The 20,094-nt window shown below is 43.0% G+C and overlaps 1 protein-coding gene across 1 annotated transcript in view; it reads left to right on the top strand.

Annotated features, from left to right (window-relative positions):
• The window catches only part of bcl2b (BCL2 apoptosis regulator b), an 88,788-nt gene extending 74,889 nt beyond the window's left edge, over positions 1–13,899 (top strand). The window contains exon 2 of the mRNA XM_079568761.1: positions 13,029–13,899. Within this exon, the coding sequence (XP_079424887.1) occupies positions 13,029–13,166 (138 nt within the window). The 3' untranslated portion in view covers positions 13,167–13,899. The remainder of the gene's footprint in view (positions 1–13,028) is intronic.
• Positions 13,900–20,094: the final 6,195 nt, after the last annotated feature.

Below are 20,094 nucleotides of genomic sequence, written 5' to 3'. Positions count from 1 at the left end.
ACGCGAGCGTCTGGTGGCCGGGCCTCTGCCCACGGGGCCCAGCCCGGGCACAGCCCCAAGGGACGACATGGGCCCGCCCTCCTGTGGACCCACCACCCACAGAAGGATCCGTAGGTTTCGGGTGCAGAGAGGACTGCGTGGCAGTCAGAGGCAGGTGCCTCGACGACCTGGTCCGCCTGCGCAGCTTCTGGCGTTCGGGACATGGAACGTCACTTCACTCCTGGAGAGAGGCTGGACTCTCCATTTTTCTGGTTGCCCGCAGGGAGAGGCGGCGGGCTGGGGTGGGTTTGCTCATAGCCCCCCAGCTCAGCCGTCACGTGTTGGAGTTCACCCCGGTGAACGAGAGGGTCGCATCCCTAGGCCTTCGGGTTGGGGACAGGTCTCTCACCGGTGTCTCGGCCTACGGGCCCAACATCGGTGCAGAGTACCCGGCCTTCTTGGAGTCCCTGGGAGGAGTACGAGATGGTGCTCCGACTGGGGACTCCATTGTTCTACTGGGGGACTTCAACGTCCACGTGGGTAACGACAGTGAGACCTGGATGGGAGTGATTGGGAGGAACGGCCTCCCCGATCTGAACCCGAGTGGTGTTCTGTTCTGCTGGCGGGGGAGGAAGCCAGTCAGACCTGGCAGGCCCAAACGTGTTGTGAGGGTCTGCTGGGAACGCCTGGCGGATCCCTCTGTCAGTGGGGTCTTCAACTCTCACCCAGATTCCGAAGGAGGCTGGGGACATGGAGTCCGAGTGGACCATGTTCTCCTCCTCCTTTGTCGATGCGGCTGCTCGTAGATGTGGCCGTAATGTCTCTGGTGCCTGTCGTGGCGGCAATCCCCGAACCTGGTGGTGGCGCCCGGAAGTAAGGGATGCCGTCAAGCTGAAGAAGGAGTCCTACCTGGCCTTGTTGGCTTGTGGGACTCCGGAGGCAGCTGAGAGGTACCGGCAGGCCAAGCGTGCTGCAGCTCGGGCGGTTGCGGAGGCTAAAACTCTGGTCTGGGAGGAGTTCGGGGAGGCCATGGAGGAGGACTATCGGTCGGCCTCGAAGAGATTCTGGCAAACCATCCGGTGCCTCAGGAGGGGGAAGCAGTGCTTCACCAACACTGTTTACAGTACGGGTGGGGGGCTGCTGCCCTCGACTGGGGATGTCGTGGGGCGGGGGTAGGAGTACTTTGAGGTTCTCCTCAATCCCACCGTCACGTCTTCCGATGAGGAAGCAGAGGCTGGGGACTCGGGGGTGGGGTCGCCCATCACCCAAGCTGAAGTCACCGGGGTGGTGAGAAAGCTCCTCGGTGGCTCCGGGGGTGGATGAGATGGAGAGATGACCTTAAGTCTCTGGATGTTGTAGGACTGTCTTGGCTGACACGTCTCTGCAGCATCGCGTGGCGGTCGGGGACAGTGCCCCTGGATTGGCAGACCGGGGTGGTGGTCCCTCTCTTTAAAAAGGGGGATCGGAGGGTGTGCTCCAAATACAGAGGGATCACACTCCTCAGCCTCCCCGGTAAGGTCTACTCCAGGGTGCTGGAGAGGAGGATCCGGCCGATGGTTGAACCTTGGATCCAGGAGGAACAATGCGGTTTTCGTCCTGGTCGTGGCACACTGGACCAGCTCTATACCCTTCATCGAGTGCTCGAGGGTTCGTGGGAGTACGACCAACCAATCCATATGTGTTTTGTGGATCTGGAGAAAGCGTTCGACCGTGTCCCTCGTGGTGCCCTGTGGGGGGTGCTCCGGGAGTATGGGGTCCGGGGCCCTCTGCTAAGGGCTGTCCGTTCCCTGTATGACCGCAGCAGGAGCTTGGTTCGCATTGCCGGCAGTAAGTCAGACCGGTTCCCGGTGCGTGTTGGTCTCCGCCAGGGCTGCCCTTTGTCACCGGTTATGTTCACTACCTTTATTGACAGAATTTCAAGGCGCAGCCAGGGGCCGGAGGGTGTCCGGTTTGGGAGCCTCAGGATCTCATCTCTGCTGTTTGCAGACAATGTTCTAATGGCTTCAACAAATCAGGACCTTCAGCTGCCCTGGGGCGGTTTGCAGCCGAGTGTGTAGCGGCCGGGATGAGGATCAGCACCTCCAAATCTGAGGCCATGGTTCTCCACCAGAAAAAGCGGAGGAGCTCGGAGTAGAGTCGCTGCTCCTTCACGTCGAAAGAAGCCAGCTGAGGTGGCTAGGGCATCTGTTCCGGATGCCTCCTGGCCGCCTCCCGCGGGAGGTGTTCCAGGCATGTCTTATTAGGACAAGGCCTCGTGGAAGGCCTAGGGCACGCTGGCGGGACTATGTCTCCAAGCTGGCCTGGTGTCGCCTCGGGGTCAGAACAGCTGGAGGAGGTGTGTGTGGATCGCGACGTCTGGGCATCTCTGCTGAGACTGCTGCCCCCGCGACCCGCCCCCCCCCGGACAAAGCGGAAGAAAATGGATGGATGGCATTTGGTTTTTAAGTCTCTTCATGGACATGCTCCTCACCATCTGTCTTAGTTTCTGGACATCTACCATCCAAGCAGAGCTCCTCATATGGTATTCGATGTCCCCAAGTATATAAGCAGTAGGGGGATTGTGCTTTTAGTGTGGCAGTACCAAAACTGTGAACCTCACTCCCAGTCAAACTGTGAGTCATCACTGACTTGCTGTTGTTTAAGTGTAGACTAAAGGCCTTTTGTGTCAATTATGACCATGTTTGAACTCCATGTTTTGAACTTGATAGGGGGCAGCACTGAGGCCATGACTGCAGTGAAAGATCTTGCACAGCTTCTTTTAATATTTTTTAATATGATGCCAAATTTGTCATTTTATGTCCATTATGACCATGTTTGAACTTAATTTACTCCAAATTTCTGCAGTAAAAGTGGCTGGTCTGTTGCAGGTGGGTAGGGGGCAGCACTGAGGCCATGGCTGCAGTGAAACTAGTTGCAAACCTCTCAAGGATTTTTTTTAAACATTTTTTGAAAAAATGTTTTTTTTTTTCCATTTTGGCCTTTTTCAACCTGTTTTCTTCAAATTTCCACAGTAAAAGTGGATTTTGTTTTGACAGGGTGATGGAGGGCAGCACTGAGGCCATGTCTGCAGTGAAACTAGTTGCAAACCTCTTAAGGATTTTTTTAAAACATTTTTTGAAAAACTGAATTTTGTTCCATTTTGGCCTTTTTCAACCTCAGTTTTCTTCAAATTTCCACAGTAAAAGTGGACTTTGTTTCAACAGGGTGATAGAGGGCAGCACTGAGGCCATGGCTGCAGTGAAATTAGTTGCAAACCTCTTAAGGATTTTTGTTAAAGAATTTTTGAAAAACTGTTCTTTGTTCCATTTTGGCCTTTTTCTACCTCAGTTTTCTTCAGATTTCCACAGTAAAAGTGGACTTGGTTTTGACAGGGCGATAGAGGGCAGCACTGAGGCCATGTCTGCAGTGAAACTAGTTGCAAACCTCTTAAGGATTTTTTTTAAAGAATTTTTGAAAACCTGAAATTTGTTTCATTTTGGCCTTTTTCAACCTCAGTTTTCTTCAGATTTCCACAGTAAAAGTGGACTTGGTTTTGGCAGGGCGATAGGGGGCAGCACTGAGGCCATGTCTGCAGTGAAATTAGTTGCAAACCTCTCAAGGATTTTTTTTAAACATTTTTTGAAAAACTGAATTTTATTCCATTTTGGCCTTTTTCAACCTAAGTTTTCTTCAGATTTCCACAGTAAAAGTGGATTTTGTTTTGGCAGGGCGATAGGGGGCAGCACTGAGGCCATGTGTGCAGTGAAATTAGTTGCAAACCTCTTAAGGATTTTTTTTAAACATTTTTTGAAAAACTGAAATTTGTTCCATTTTGGCCTTTTTCAACCTCAGTTTTCTTCATATTTCCACAGTAAAAGTGGACTTTGTTTCAACAGGGTGATAGAGGGCAGCACTGAGGCCATGGCTGCAGTGAAATTAGTTGCAAACCTCTCAAGGATTTTTTTTAAACATTTTTTGAAAAACTGAATTTTATTCCATTTTGGCCTTTTTCAACCTAAGTTTTCTTCAGATTTCCACAGTAAAAGTGGACTTGGTTTTGGCAGGGCGATAGGGGGCAGCACTGAGGCCATGTCTGCCTTTAAATTAGTTGCAAACCTCTCAAGGATTTTTTTTAAACATTTTTTGAAAAACTGAATTTTATTCCATTTTGGCCTTTTTCAAACTAAGTTTTCTTCAGATTTCCACAGTAAAAGTGGATTTTGTTTTGGCAGGGCGATAGGGGGCAGCACTGAGGCCATGTCTGCAGTGAAATTAGTTGCAAACCTCTCAAGGATTTTTTTTAAACATTTTTTGAAAAACTGATTTTTTTTCCATTTTGGCCTTTTTCAACCTCAGTTTTCTTCAGATTTCCACAGTAAAAGTGGACTTGGTTTTGACAGGGCGATAGGGGGCAGCACTGAGGCCATGGCTGCAGTGAAACTAGTTGCAAACCTCTCAAGGATTTTTTTAAAACATTTTTTGAAAAACAGAATTTTTTTCCATTTTGGCCTTTTTCAACCTCAGTTTTCTTCAGATTTCCACAGTAAAAGTGGACTTGGTTTTGACAGGGCGATAGGGGGCAGCACTGAGGCCATGGCTGCAGTGAAACTAGTTGCAAACCTCTTAAGGATTTTTTTTTAAGAATTTTTGAAAACCTGAAATTTGTTCCATTTTGGCCTTTTTCAACCTCAGTTTTCTTCATATTTCCACAGTAAAAGTGGACTTTGTTTCAACAGGGTGATAGAGGGCAGCACTGAGGCCATGGCTGCAGTGAAATTAGTTGCAAACCTCTCAAGGATTTTTTTTAAACATTTTTTGAAAAACTGAATTTTATTCCATTTTGGCCTTTTTCAACCTAAGTTTTCTTCAGATTTCCACAGTAAAAGTGGACTTGGTTTTGGCAGGGCGATAGGGGGCAGCACTGAGGCCATGGCTGCAGTGAAACTAGTTGCAAACCTCTCAAGAATTTTTTTAAAACATTTTTTGAAAAACAGAATTTTTTTCCATTTTTGCCTTTTTCAACCTCAGTTTTCTTCAGATTTCCACAGTAAAAGTTCACTTGGTTTTGACAGGGCGATAGGGGGCAGCACTGAGGCCATGTCTGCAGTGAAACTAGTTGCAAACCTCTTAAAGGGCTACTAACCCCTCCTTCCAGAGCCTCAGTATCAGAGCCTCAGATTTGAAAATCTCAACAGAAAGGGGGCGTTGCCTGGAGGACTAAGGGGCACGCGGGAGGGGTGAGGGGTGGGAGGGGCTTGAGGCTTCTGACTTCGACGCTGCACCTGCAGCGCTCCTCGTAAACAAAGTCCGAGCATGGGAGCATGGAGTTCCAGCGAGCTAACTTATTTAGCAACTTGTTCCACTGGGACAGCTCGACAGCTCTCTCTACACAGGGGGGGCATCGTGGCAGACAGCGGCCTTGTACCTGAGGCGCTGGCTCATTTATTCCTCTGTCATTTACAAAGCTAGCGGCTTAGCATTGAGCTCGATCGACGTTAGCATCGCAGCTAAGGGACGTAACTGTCCTGGCTGCTTCAGAATTTACCGATCTATTTTAGATGTAGACTTTTGCTGTGGTCTACGTTAACATGGGAGATGTATCTCAGTGTCCTCAGCAGAGTGTGTGATATAGAGACGTGGCTATTTGTGTTACAAAGATTTTTATTATTTTTCTTACAGCAAAGTGCACAAAACATATCAAATAAATAAATGTAGGCCTGTATTATTGAGCAGGAACACTGTCTTTTTGAAATTGTTTTTGGTTTGCCATTGAAGATGTGAGACAGAATCATTCAGGTCATGTTTCTCTAAAGGCTTGACTGTAACATTGTGAACCCAAAGAGCCAGTTAGCCCTAAGTAAATAGCCTGAAGTAATTTCTATTACTAAATTTAGTGAACTAAAAGGTTTAACCAACGTTAACACATACACTAAACTACCACTGAATGATGACACTGTAGAGTAAAGACTATAATGAAGTATTTATATGTATGCTTTTTTTAGTTGAATATTGAAATATTAATGAAAATTATAGATCTTGTTTTGTACCAGTACTTGATTCTGCACTTCTGGCTCTTACAACAGTGCAATTTCCAAATTATAGCACAATTTCTTTGGTAAAACTTACTACAAACTTACAGCTCACATTTCACTTGAGGTTGAGCTGCATGTGCCACTCACTTGGCCTACATAGATGTGTGCAATAAACAAATTGAACAGACAAAGTTGACTGGTTATGTTATACAATACCAACTGTAATAAATATACATGCAGTAAGTTTTCAGCTTCTAGAAACAGTGGTGCTGCATATACCTTCCTGTGACATATCTGACAGAACATATACAGGCTTCATTTTTTTTTTACTGCCCACAATTAAATCTTGCATGAAACATTGATTTTAATCTATTACGTTGTCCAATGGGCACAGAATGGTTCAGGCACAGGTCCTTTGTCTGTGTGCTCCTGATATGGGAGAGGATCCTCGACCACACTTTCAAACAGCAGGGCCATTAGTTGGTCAAAGTAGACTGTAAACAAAGCACAAAACATTTGTCCTTGTAAAAGCATTGGTTGTGTTGTTTTTAATGTGACATACCTGAGGTAGCTCTGGTCTTCATGGCTCTCACTGTGTAGTCTCCACGCTTGAATTTTGGATACACTATGACGATTTGCCTTTTTTAAATCAAAATTCAAGGCACCAACCTGCACCCTAAAATTTCACAAATAAACATTAATATGCAGTATCTATTTTCTAAACATTTCAAAGTGATAAAATAACTAGTGAATATTTGTTGAACCTTTAGGAATCATTACCTGGCCAGCATTCCTTTGAATAAGAGGCCCAGACTATTGTGAGAGAATCAGACTATGGAATGCCTCAATATTTGAAGTGTGGTATTGTGGGCTTATTTTAGCTTAATCTTTCAAAAAACGTGGTGTTAACAAAAGAGTAAGAGTCTCTCGCATGCTGCTGTGCCTACAAAGAATTATAAAGAATTACAAAGAATAATAAATTGATATGTGAAGTGTAAATACATCAATATAAATTAGATATTGGGAGGAGTAGTTGTAATTACACATACTTGATTTTGGCCACACTCTTGCATCATCCCCAACCAAAGGCCTGTGAAGACAGCGAGGGGACAGGGGGTTTTCCGTGGACATTCTGAATGTAGTTGCCCAGATGTCCACTCAGCCACAGCCTTTGATGGTGACCAGTAGAGATGATTCATATAGATGGTTCACAATGCTTTTCTTCCACCTCGTCATTTCCTCCGTTCACCTTTTCTGGCCCAGCGCATCATTTTTTTCCAATCTCTGGGACACAAAACACAAACCCCTCCTTCTCCATGCACACGCTGTTTCCAACCTCATTGCTCTAATAAGACAAAAAAATAAGAATATGAGTTCTATCATAATGCACAGTTATCCAAAGTTACATATTTATGTTTGTATTGTAATGTTTTACCTTGACTAGCTCGATGTCAATGACTTTGTTACTCGTTAGATTCATCATGGTGTAACTGCCATACTTGGCTGAATGTCCTACATGAATGCAAGTTATACATTAGCTGACTTTTAATACTTCAGATAAATGTTTATTAAATGTATTTACCAGGTGAATCTGCCCGCATGTCCCCGCCCAGTGACACAGAGCCGCTTTCAAGAGCCTCCCTGATGAGGTCATCCTGCTCCAGCTTCCACTGCCAGTTGACTGTAGGGATGAGGAGCTTTGCCTGATGCCTGTAGAAGCACTGCTCTGACAGTCCCTGAATATTGAAGGCCCCCAAGAACTATAAAATTAAAACATCTGTTATCATCGGATAATATATGGAAAAACAAAATGTTTTTGTAGTGCCTTTGAAATCTGGCTAAAGGATGAGCTGGTGAACAGCACAGAGCTGTAGGTTTCCAGCTGGGATGTTGTTCACCATGGGCTGACTGGACCACTGACTGGAGAACTCACAGCGAGGACACTGTTGAGTGACCCAGACAGGACATCGCCTAAACAGCTCCAGCAGTTGGTCCTCAAGAACAATATATTTTTTGTCCTTGTGTGGAGGGACTTCAGTGGGAATGCTATATAAAATAAAGGATATTTCATCCCTCAAAAAACCAGGACGCTGTATATATTTTTTCAATTAAAACTCTAGATTTTCTTTGTACCTTGAACAGTTCACAGTGCTGGCACTGTCATCGATGTGGAAGCTGGGGTCAGACGCTGACACCTCACACCTTCTCCTTTTTAAAGGTGTAGAGGCTGCTCTGGGACTGTCAGGAAGAGGGATTTCCATCAGGTCCCCTGTCCCACAACCGACGCTTGTGTAAGCGGTCCGGGCTTGAGTAGCTGTACAAAACACAAACAAAAAAAACACGTTTAAAATGGCAGTAATTACACAACTTGTGTCTAACTACAGTATATAAAAAAAACAAAAGTGTAGACTGTTTTATACATAAAATGACAGTACTGTATAAAGGATAAATAGATTTCACCTTTGCGTCGCCTGCTCGGCTTCACATTGGCCTGGACACTTGCATGCCTTGTAATGACTGGATCAGTCTGGACATTTCTCTCTGCTCACTTTTGGCTGAAAACATAACAATAAATAATATTTATAAAGTGCACACACAAGTGACATGCAAACACATTGTTTGTATTGATGATTTATAGGAATACAACCTAGGATATACTTCAGAATATGCCACCCTATAGCAGATCAACCAAATATTTGTATCAGGTTAATTCTGGCTACAGTCGGCTACTAAAAACTTCCAAATGGTTTGGCATTTTGAATAGCTGCGTCCAAATAGGTGTAAACTTTGGTTCAGTTCAGAAAACTTGTCAACATGAACATAATTATCAGAATTGATCCTATTTTGTGAACCTGTTCAACAACAATGGCAATAACAACTATACTGATTCTGAAACCACGTAAGAACAGCTCACATCTGTGAGCGCCCTCTCCTCACTGACCACACGGTCCACCTGGAGTGGTCAGCCCTCTCCTCACTGACCGCACGGTCCACCTGGAGTGGTCAGCCCTCTCCTCACTGACCACACGGTCCACCTGGAGTGGTCAGCCCTCTCCTCACTGACCACACGGTCCACCTGGAGTGGTCAGCCCTCTCCTCACTGACCACACGGTCCACCTGGAGTGGTCAGCCCTCTCCTCACTGACCGCAGTCGAGCATCAAACGGGAGCAGAGCGCGCACGGAGCGGGTCAGTTTAGCCTCCGACACACAGTACGTTCTAGCTATACGTTAGCTATACAGGCTAGCTTGTAGCTACTGTCAAAAGCTACAGTCATGTCAAACTTAGATTAGTTTGGTGCTCAGACTCGTGCACATTTGCGCAGTGTTGGCGTAACTTTGCAGACTGATGCATTAGCAGGCTGCCCCGGGCAGAGTAGACGCGCTTATAACCGGTGGCTGCTGTTCCTCAGCCACAGTGAGCGAGTGCGGGACACGTCGCCTGGAGCTGAGGCTGCAGAGTCTATTTACACGCCATATTTTTTCAACAGATCTACACGACTCATGTGATTGGTGTTATCAGAGGCCAAACCGGCGAATTTGTTTGAGATACTACAATAACGATCTATTCTGACGTGCACATAAAAATTCTATATACTGTACATGACTCAATCTGTGAGCAAAGTAGCTACTACTGACAGAAATGACCGGGACAGAGTGAACCAAGTGCCTCTTTTTACAGCAGCTACAATCAATGCAATTACTACCAAACCCAAAATGGGTAAATCATTATTTTTCTCACTCACCTCACATTGTTGGCGGGGCAGGAGTGTCGGTGGGGACGGCCTCGCTCTTCAAACGCAGAAGACTAGCATAGCCCAGTTCAACCTCGGTGAAGTTGGCGAAGGAATCAGCACGTAAAATGGTCTTTGCAAACTCCAGCCCCACTACGCTACACTTCCTCCCCATCCTAACACAGTACAATTAACAACTAACAATTAAATTATACACGATAGACCACTAAAAGCAATACTAACAAACGCCCTAAGCTAAATTGAGCTAACTAATCTAACAATAAAAGCAACTAGTGATTACAACTACAATATTCAACAACTAACACTACTAAAACTATACACTTATTTATAATAAAAAAGCTATCCTAATAAAATCTACCTAAATGCTATGACAACTAATCGCAAACCTGACAATCGATGAAAATATTCTCTCGTTATTCCAACACCAACTCGCTACGGGGGCGTGAGCGAGACTGAGCCTTTTTATACCCCAGAGCGGCAGAGCCCGTGACATCATCTCTCGCCTCCTGACATCATCTCTCTCCCCTCCGCTAATTGGGTGCCGAATTCAAAAAATCAAATGCAGTACCGACAGTTCGCTGCAGATGGCGCCACACAGACGGTTTGGGACACAAAGACAGGATTTCAACAAATTTGCACTAAATTGTTAAAATAGTGACATATACACGTAGACAACACTATAAGATACCCATTTATACAACTTAGCTAGAAAAAAAAAGTTGATTTGGGGGTTAGTTGTTCTTTAAGGATTTTTTTTTTTTTTAAATTGAAAACCTGAATTTTGTTCCATTTGGAGCGTCCTTGGTACCTTGTCAAAATGATTATAATATTTATAATCTTTTAATAATAATAATAATTATTATTATTATAAAACTGCATGAAGTAGGGAATAAAAGACAATGAAGATGAATATCAAAGCTTATATTATTTTATAGTTCCCTATATTCTCAATACACGCTGGTCATCTGTCCGTGCCGTCACGTGACCACTACTGTGGTAGAAATATGAAGTTATAGCCACCGCGCGCGCGCACACAAACAAACAAACGCGCGCGTGCGCGCAACTCTATTTCCCTAAATTAATGAACACACATCATTAGCTACAAAAGAGTGATGATCACAACTTTATTCATAGCGAAATTACACGAAAAAGGCAAGCTGTACGACGAGGAAATCTGCTATTACCGTAAGTAACCGGCAAAAGGCGCAACATCTTTTCAAGTGTGGGCCACTTTACCGTGGGTTTGGAAGTGGCGGGCCACTTTACCGCAGTGACTCACTGTAGATGAAATGTGAGCAATAAACTACGAAATCAACAAGCCCGGCTCCGTGTGTGATCGTCATAAAGGCTGCTTCAAGCAGTTGCCTGTTTTAGTGACGTTTTCAATGCATAATATGCTACTTGCATTCAGTAAATTTTCCCGTTAGCTTATCGCGGCTAGCTTGTTAGCTCCGGGAGAAAACCACTCGGCTACGACTCACTGTAGATGAAATGTGAGCAATAAACTACACAATCAACAAGCCAGGCTCCGTGTGTGATCGTCATAAAGGCTGCTTCAAGCAGTTGCCTGTTTTAGTGACGTTTTCAATGCATAATATGCTTGTATTCAGTGAATTTTCCCGTTAGCTTGTCGCGGCTAGCTTGTTAGCTCCGGGAGAAAACCACTCGGCTATGACCCATTGTAGATGAAATGTGAGCAATAAACTTCCAAATCAACAAGCCAGGCTCCGTGTGTGATCATTGTTAAACGGTTCTTTATGTGTGTGGTGGTTTTATTGACTTTATTTGTGCATATTTCTCGTTTTCACGTGATGACTCGAGGTTTAGCTTAGCATTAGCTTTCTCCGGAGGCTCTGTGCATCATCAAGGCCCAGCGCAGAACCAGACACTGAAATAAGTGTTCTTGTCACCGGTTTTAATCCTGGGTGTTTCGGTAACAGAAACACTGATGTGTGTCTTTGTAAAAGTCTGCTGTGGCTCTGGTTCACAACACATGAAGCTAATCCTCCATGATGACTCTGTTTACATCTTAGGGCTAGACACTGCGGGGAGGGGGTTCTGCTGAGGAGCAGTGGTTGGTTACTCGGCTGGTGACGAAAGGTCGGAGGCGTATCCTGGAGGTCGAGGGCGTTTCCTGAAGGAATCAGGCGTTTTATCCCTAAAATGGCCGCCATCAGAGTTTCTACAGATTACTCGAAAATACGTGAATGTGCTAAGGCAACACTTCAGGCATGGTTTTAATGAGGGAATGACTTAATAACATGATGTAAAGCTTGAAAAAGTCGATTTTGCATAATAGGCCCCCTTTAAAGGAATAGGCCACCGTTTTTACATACTGATATATACTCTTACCTCACTTTAGACGTGTTAATATATCCCCGTCTGGTCTTTGTCCGTGCGCTCTGCCAGGCAAACGGAGCACATACGCAGCCTCTCCCACATGTCACATAGCTCCGAAAAAGCTCACGATAGAAGCTACCAAGCTCTTCCACGTGTTCCCTATTTAAATAAAGTTACGTGAAGTGTTTTCATGCGAAGTATATTTACACAGAAATGTAACATGTCGATTTTATAAGCAGATAAAAAGGGGGACTATATTGTGGGGCGTAATGATACGAGGAGTAAAACGTCCGCGCAGTAACTCCTAAAGGTTATTGACGGAAGTGAGCGGGGGAAGTCTTTAGGAGTTACTGCGCGGACGTTTTGCTCCTCGTATCATTACGCCTCACAATATAGTCCCCCTTTTTATCTGCTTATAAAATCGACACGTTACATTTCTGTGTAAATATACTTCGCATGAAAACACTTCACGTAACTTTATTTAAATAGGGAACACGTGGAAGAGCTTGGTAGCTTCTATCGTGAGCTTTTTTGGAGCTATGTGACATGTGGGAGAGGCTGCGTATGCGCTCCGTTTGCCTTGCAGAGCGCACGGACAAAGACCAGACGGGGATATATTAACACGTCTAAAGTGAGGTAAGAGCATATATCAGTATGTAAAAACGGTGGCCTATTCCTTTAAGCTCGTGCATGACAGCACTTCGGGCCGAAGTGACACCTTTTTGAGTGACAGTGCAGGATTTTAGAGCAGTTGTGGTGAACAGGTCTGGGTTCATTCTACACATTAGGACATGGCGGGAACATGTAGGGGGATGAAAATACTTAGTTTTAACATTTTTAAACTCCGTATAGTCCCTTTAAACTACGAAAAACGGGTTTCAAGTGTTCTGGCATTTTTTTGCAGTTTTGTGAATTAAATCTGTCTCATGTGTTTGTTTTTCTTAGGATGCCTTTGTGGAGCTGTATGACCGTCAGAGGGAATCCGTGTTCAGCTGCTCTTGGCCCTCCATCAAAACCGTGTTCGGACTGGCCGCCATCGGAGCCGCCAGCCTCACCATCGGCGCGTACCTGTCACAAAAATGAACGCGCCCCACCATCGGAGTGCACCTTTGGCTCAAGTCAACGCAACCCCTTTCCCCCAATAACTTCACAGCGCCACCTTCTACTACTACAATTACTACTACTACTACTACTACTACTACTACTACTACTGCTTTTCCTGGTGCCTACCGTTTTTATCTTTTAAGACTTATCCTGACCCTGCGAGAGGCAACATTCAGCCTCTCCTCAATCTCTTCAAAGACTCCTTGTTCTTCTTCGTGTCAAAACAAATCAAAAACTGGGGCAGAGAAGGAGAAGAAGAAGAAGAGACGAGTGCAAAGAGACAGGACGGATCACTGGCATGCATCTTTATATTCGCTTTATTGTTTTTGTTTTTCACGTTTTTCATTTCCTGATCTGTAACTAGTCAAAGCATGAGTTTTTTGTGTCTACGTTGCATGTGAGGACAGAGCTCAAGCGGGACATTGAAAAAAAAAAAAGGGACAGTTACAGAGGAACCCCTGTTTGAACTGCAGAAGCACTTCCTTCCACCTGTGTGCAGGAACCACAATGGTTAATAAGCTCCTGTGGTCCTTACTTTGGAAAACAGATGGGATCGAGCACTTGATTGTGCTTTGAGTTTATAATAAGCTATTGGTTATTATTATAATATTATTAGTCATTGGTATTTTGTAAGCTTCATCTTCACTTTCAAACCTATGGTCAACCTTTTTCAGTGATCCAAAAGATCAACAAATGCTATATTGCAAAACAAAACAAATGGGGAGCAAAGCAGCACCTACATTTTAGTTAAGCTTCTCGCACCAAAAAACAAGCATCAAATCCTGGTCGTATCAAATGTTTTAAACGCTAGCTTTCTGGCCAACAATTTGAGAAACAAGCTTTCTGCTTTCCAAACTCTGGACTTTTTTTTTTAGACTCGTGTGGAGGCGGGCGGCGTGCGCTCACATCGCTGCCCTGGTCTGGGGTGGATGTCGATGGATTATTTTTTTGCACACCGTGGCACCTGGAAGACGAGGAGACCGAAAAAACGCCCCGTCCCGAAGGTGGAAGGGGAAAAAAAATGTCACGCTGATGAATATACCGCGGAGAACTGTTGAGCACAGCAAAAACAGTAGAGGTGGAGAAAAAAACATTTATTCCAAAAACACAAAACTAAAATGGGGAGTGGAGCCCTGCAACTATCGGCACTCCCCAGGCAAAGTCAACACACTCCTGCTAAATTATTCCTAAATAATCACCCGGCAGTGCTAAAAGCTGTCAAGTCCTCTTTTCTTTTCTGTTTTTTTTTTTTTTCCCCTTTTCCGGTTTGCTACCTCTGTTCCTCTCAGTTTTGGGGGGGCAGGTGCAGTTTTGGATGGCGCGGTATAGTTCCACTCTGACAAAGACGGTCGTTGACAAAGTGGATGTCCGCCGCGGCGAGGCTGCAGCACAGTTTTAAGGGGGGGGGGGGGGGTTCGGAGCGGCCATTTTGTCCCATGTGTCGAGACATAACCAGTGCGAATGATGATGTTCCTTTCTGCTTCCTTTGTCTTGTGTTACAGCTAAAAAAGAAGAAGAAGAAAAAAAAAAAAAAGGTTTCAGAAGATTTTTATGATTTCTCTGCATGGATGAAAGATCTCGAAAGGATATGCATAACCATATTTATAACAAATTAGGATAGATATTTATTTAGAGGTACCACTCCACGTTTTGTCTCCTACCGACTCACACTGTAACTACATTGTTTCTTCTGGCTGCTATTGTAACAAAGTGAATTTCTGTGTCGTATTAATTTGGGCTAATACTGTTTTTGTTTAGCTTTTTTTACTTAACAGCTTCAAACTGCCACGATTTCTACAGTAGCCTTTATAGTTCTAGAGAGCTGGAAACCAAAGTTAATTAACTTGTATTAACCTTCTTTTTTCAAAAACGACAGAAAAAAAGTTGTTGGAATTTGTTTCATGGGGATCTTATTGACTGGCGCTTGACTTCTTTTTTTTTTTTTTTTTTCCTCAAAGGAAACATGTGCTCAATGGCCAATCAGAGTGAAACTATCTAAGCATAGGGCACACTGTATATATGGCACATGTTTTGTGTCCATTTTATTTAACTATCCATGTGTATTTGAAGTCCTAACCCCATATTGTCTTATACTTATTTATTTAACCGTTTAAGCCCCACCTTTACCAAGCACATTTTCTCCAGTCTTCCCCAAAACGAAATATCTATAAAGCTTCTCAACTGGAGAGCTTTCAGACTATAGGCCAGTGTAACGCCTCATTTGAAAGCTAAGACCTGCAAAGCAAAAGTTTCTTCCGTGTCTTTGTTTTCACGTTATAGTTGGGGGTTTTTAAGCGTTTTGGCCACATTTTTTGTTTAAATTTGTAACTGATTAAAGCGGTACTAAGTAACTTATGCCCCTAGAGGCCATAAGCGCCACTGCAGGTGTCGTAGCATGTTGCGTTTTTTTACTCATTAATTGTCCTTAAGAGTAAATACTACACTGACAGAAAAGACAAAGGAAGAGAGGGATATTGCACATCCAAACTTGGCTGTAAATACTGTTTAAGTGGCGCTAGCCCGCAGTTAGCATTGCCTGCTTCTTTTTCGTGATTCCATTAGTGTGTATTGGTGGCTCCGATCTGGTGCAGGGAAAGTTGCAAGGGTGGTTTTCTGGCCAGAGACACCAGGAGGAGATGAAAGACCCCCCAATCATCCCATTAACAACAAGAGGGACTACGGAAAGGATTTATTAAGGTAAACAAGTTACTTTGTACTGCTTTAAGCCACAGAAATCTGACCAAAAAGGTGTCGAAAAAGCAACAAAAACAGGATTATAACACAACCAAAAAGGACGAAAGCTTTATGATCATAACAAGGAAGAAGCTTAAATTAGTTTTGCGGTTTTTACCTTTCAAATGAGGCGTTACACTGGGAAATGCTGAACTAGAGAAAATGCACTGTGTTAACACGTGGGGCTAAGAGGCCTATTATGTTTTTACTTTCCTTTATTTCAACATTATTTCATTACTTCAAAATGGGTTAAATTTATTTTCTATACTGCTAAACTTGCCTTCTAAAATCTTTTAATATTCACTTCAAAGCCAAGGTCGTGCACCACTTTTCTCCACAATTTCTCTATGTGGAGCTCCCTCTGCTGGAGAGACGCGGGACATCCACATGTTCCCCATACATCTGACTTCCTATGTGGCTCTATATCCCTCCCCCCGAAAAAAATAAAATAAAAACACCACGCCTCACCAACATAACCCCATCCGACTTCATGATATCATTCTCCTGCCGTGTGGTTTCTGAGTGGGACAGTGTAATAGCAATATACTGTAATTTTATATTCTGTGCAAATATGAATGTAGGCACTATGGTTGCTGTAACGTTTTTATGTCTATAACCTTGCAAATCTGTAGCACTTAAAAGAAAGTGAATTGTGTTTTCTGGTGTTTACCGCTATATCCACAATAAGCTAGCGAGATCATATTGTTCCTGGAAAAAAATAAACCAGATTTTCTCAAGCCACATATTCACCGGGTGTCATTTTTTGTAAAGTAAAGATCAACTTTATTCTCTTACCACCTCAAACGTAGTTCGGGTATTTACAAAAAGAGAAGATTTTTTTTTTTTAATTTTACTTCTAAACTCCACTAAGTAACCCACTTAGTGGAGTTTAGAAGTAAAATGCCTTTTATTTTCTCTACACTTTTCATGTTCTCATCATAAGTCATTTTATCATGTTCTCAATATATGGAAGACCGTGGCTGCCAAAACAATAAATATAAATAAGTAAGCAATTCATTTTCAATTAATTGACATTTTTATTTAAATAAGGATAACGTTTGTAAAGAAATGCATGCATTTATTGTAAAAAGTGTATATATATATACCTATATGTTTATTCATGTATTTATTGTTTTGGAGACACGGTCCTCCATAGAACTGGACATGTCTTTATTAAATCCTATAGCAGCTACTTTTTCAGCCTTACTCCAACTACTTTTCTCCAGTCTATGCGCTCTGTGCTGTCAACAGTGGTGTTTTGGGCTGGGTACCGTTACATTTCTTTTTCAATACCAGTACTTTAACGATACTTGGTTTTCAATACCGATACCTGAACTATATTTTTTCCAATACCTGTACTCAAATATTTGTCGTTTAGAACCAGAAAACAGAACAATAATATGTGGAAGATCTGGAAATGTACAATATCGGGTTCATCTCCAATGTCAAGAAATGTGCGGAAAATTAGGAATACTTTGGGGAAATGAGAGAAAATTTGGCAAAAAAGAAGGAATTTGGTAAAAAAATAAAAAAAAAGGGAAAAATTAGGGGAAATATTAGTTATAAAAAATGAGCGAAAATTAAGGGGAACATTTTTTGAAAAACAAGAAAAATTGGGGCAAAAATAAGAAATTGTATTTTGAAAATAGGGAAAAATGGGACAACCATTAGCCAAAAAAAAAACTAAAAAGTAAGGGAATATTATGTACAACAACTGGACCAACAGTATCAAGATTTTTTTGTCTGTATCTGCTTTTGATACTTTCATCTTTTTCGATACCACTTTTTTTCCAATACCAGACTGGTATTGTTTAACAGTACCCAGCCCTATGGTGTTGAATGTGCAAAGAAATAACAGTCGAGTTTCTTTTACCAATGTTTAATAATATATATTAATAATATTACTCTTTAATTAATATTAGGACTGTCCAAAACTAGTTAAGGCTAAATAAAAATGCATTGGTTATAAATATGGATACACAAACACTCATCAGTTGCATTTTGATTCTGGGATACAGTATATCACCTCTTCAAACACGAAGCTCTATGACTCTTCTTTTTTTCAATAAATTACTCCAGCCCATGGACATTGCACAGAACATGTACTGGCTATAATTAAAACAATGCCATAAAATCCATTGCTATCCCATGCCACTTTGAAAGCCACCTTGAGAAATAAGAACCCCTGTTTTCACTTGCAGGGCACACTCAGGGCATAAATGTTGTTGTTATTGGCCACCACATGAGAGCAATCCCATCTTTATGTCCTCCATCCTCCCATATATAGTCCTTATTTGAACAAGGACTTGTGTGCAGCAGACTGAAGAGCCTTGCCCCATCACCGCACATCAAAGCTGTCCCCAAACGCTGCACTTGTCAGCCCCAGTCGTCTCCCACTCCTCCAAAAAAAAAAAAACCCACATGCCCTGCGGCTGCTTCTTCAGCGCCTCTGTTCTGATCACTCCTGTCTTCAAAGGCCTACACCACTGAAATTTGGTGAAAAGCATGATGTGGTAAAAAAAAACATTATTGAAAGTTGGGGGAAATGAGCAGAGAGGTATGTTTTGGAACATGTGAGTCAATATCCCAGGGGAGTCCAGCTGTGAAGTTGGTAAGTTCATTTGGGTCTTGAGCCCCGTGCAATCCCCCCAACTCGCCATGCATATAAAATGTATGACATGCTCAGAGGAGGAATTTTAAATCACGCACTTTCAAAAGAGGGTCCAGTGTGCAAGTGAAAGCCAGACAGGGAGGGCGGATAAGGGGGGAGTGCTGCTGCCTCTTCTGCTTTAGGGCTACAAGGTGTCGAGGAGGCTTTCCCGGGCCCAGTATCACAGGGAACATATGTATCACAGGGGAGAATGGATGATCAAAGCGAGGTTGTCTGGAGAAAGTCTGGTCAGTTTTAGGCCTCATTTGGAAGTCTATCAGATCCTCACATAAGTACCTTTGCCTAATTTGGAGAAGGGAAAAGCTTCTTTACTGTATTGAAAACTTCCTGCTGAAAGCCTGCAGTTTTCGAAGATCAAAGATGGCCACTCACAAATGATTAAGTGCTTTAGGAATGTGCAGTGAAGAAGAGGTCATTACCAGACTGCCCACCATTTCTGCTTATAAATAAATAAAGGAACACCATTGGCAATAGGATTCAGACAAACCCAAAATAAAATAAGTGCATTTGTTAAATAAATGATCACACACAAAACAAATACAATGCATTAGAACAATATGCAAAAAGCCGGACGCTGTATTATCGGTCTGCTGTCCAGTCAGTTTATTTGGATAATATTTGTGTCTCTAGATTTGAAATTTGAAATTGTATTTTTGAATTTTAAATTCCCAATTTGAATGAATTACTGATAGATAATAATACTAAAAAAAAAAGAATTTTGATAGAATTTTATTTGCTTCTGAAATTCAGAACCATTCACTGTCAATAGAGCTCAACAATCTCAAACCAGCTTGCCTGGATGTCCAGACTCACCACTGTCAGAGGAGAATCATCCTGGATTTGCCAGGCTTTAAACGGGCTCCTCTTGGTTCCGGAAGAAAAGTTCCATTCAAAATCTTCATAGACTTCATAGACTTTTTGAAATAAAATAACCTATAACGTCCCGCTCCCTAATATGATAATTGTAATCATATTACGAACATTAAACCATTAAGAGTGAAAAAGAATGATGGCAGATGATCAGCTATCACTTTAAAGGCACACTGCGTAACATTTTGGATTATACCGTTACCACCCTTACAAAACATGGACCTAATGAGCACCGCGACAAACAAAACTATATTTTGCTGTAGGTTATCAAAGACTGAATTTGGATGCACCTAACCTATTTCAATCTCATGTTTGGCCACTAGGATCATTTATATGCAATCAAAAATAGCAAAAGCAAAAGTAATTGTGAACAACATCCGACAAAACGTGGCAGTCAGTCTGTGGTCCAGTGGTTAAGCTGCAAGGCTGTGAAAAGTCTTTCTTGCCGTCAGGTTCTGGGTTTGACTTCCCCTAAATACAAACATTTTGGTGAAAATCCTTCAAGGAGGCCACGGAAGGCTGGGTTTCAGGAACGACCTGAGCCTTTAGTGTAGGACAGGACAGGCTATTTAGTTTATTAGAAGCCCATCAAAGAAAAGGCGATGGATTAATTTCATTGCGTGCAATACCGCC

The sequence above is a fragment of the Gobius niger genome (genome assembly GCF_951799975.1).
Source record: "Gobius niger genome assembly, chromosome: 13".
Taxonomy (NCBI): Eukaryota; Metazoa; Chordata; class Actinopteri; order Gobiiformes; family Gobiidae; genus Gobius; species Gobius niger.
The sequence above is the reverse complement of the archived record's forward strand: the minus strand, read 5'-3'. Positions and strand labels throughout refer to the sequence as shown.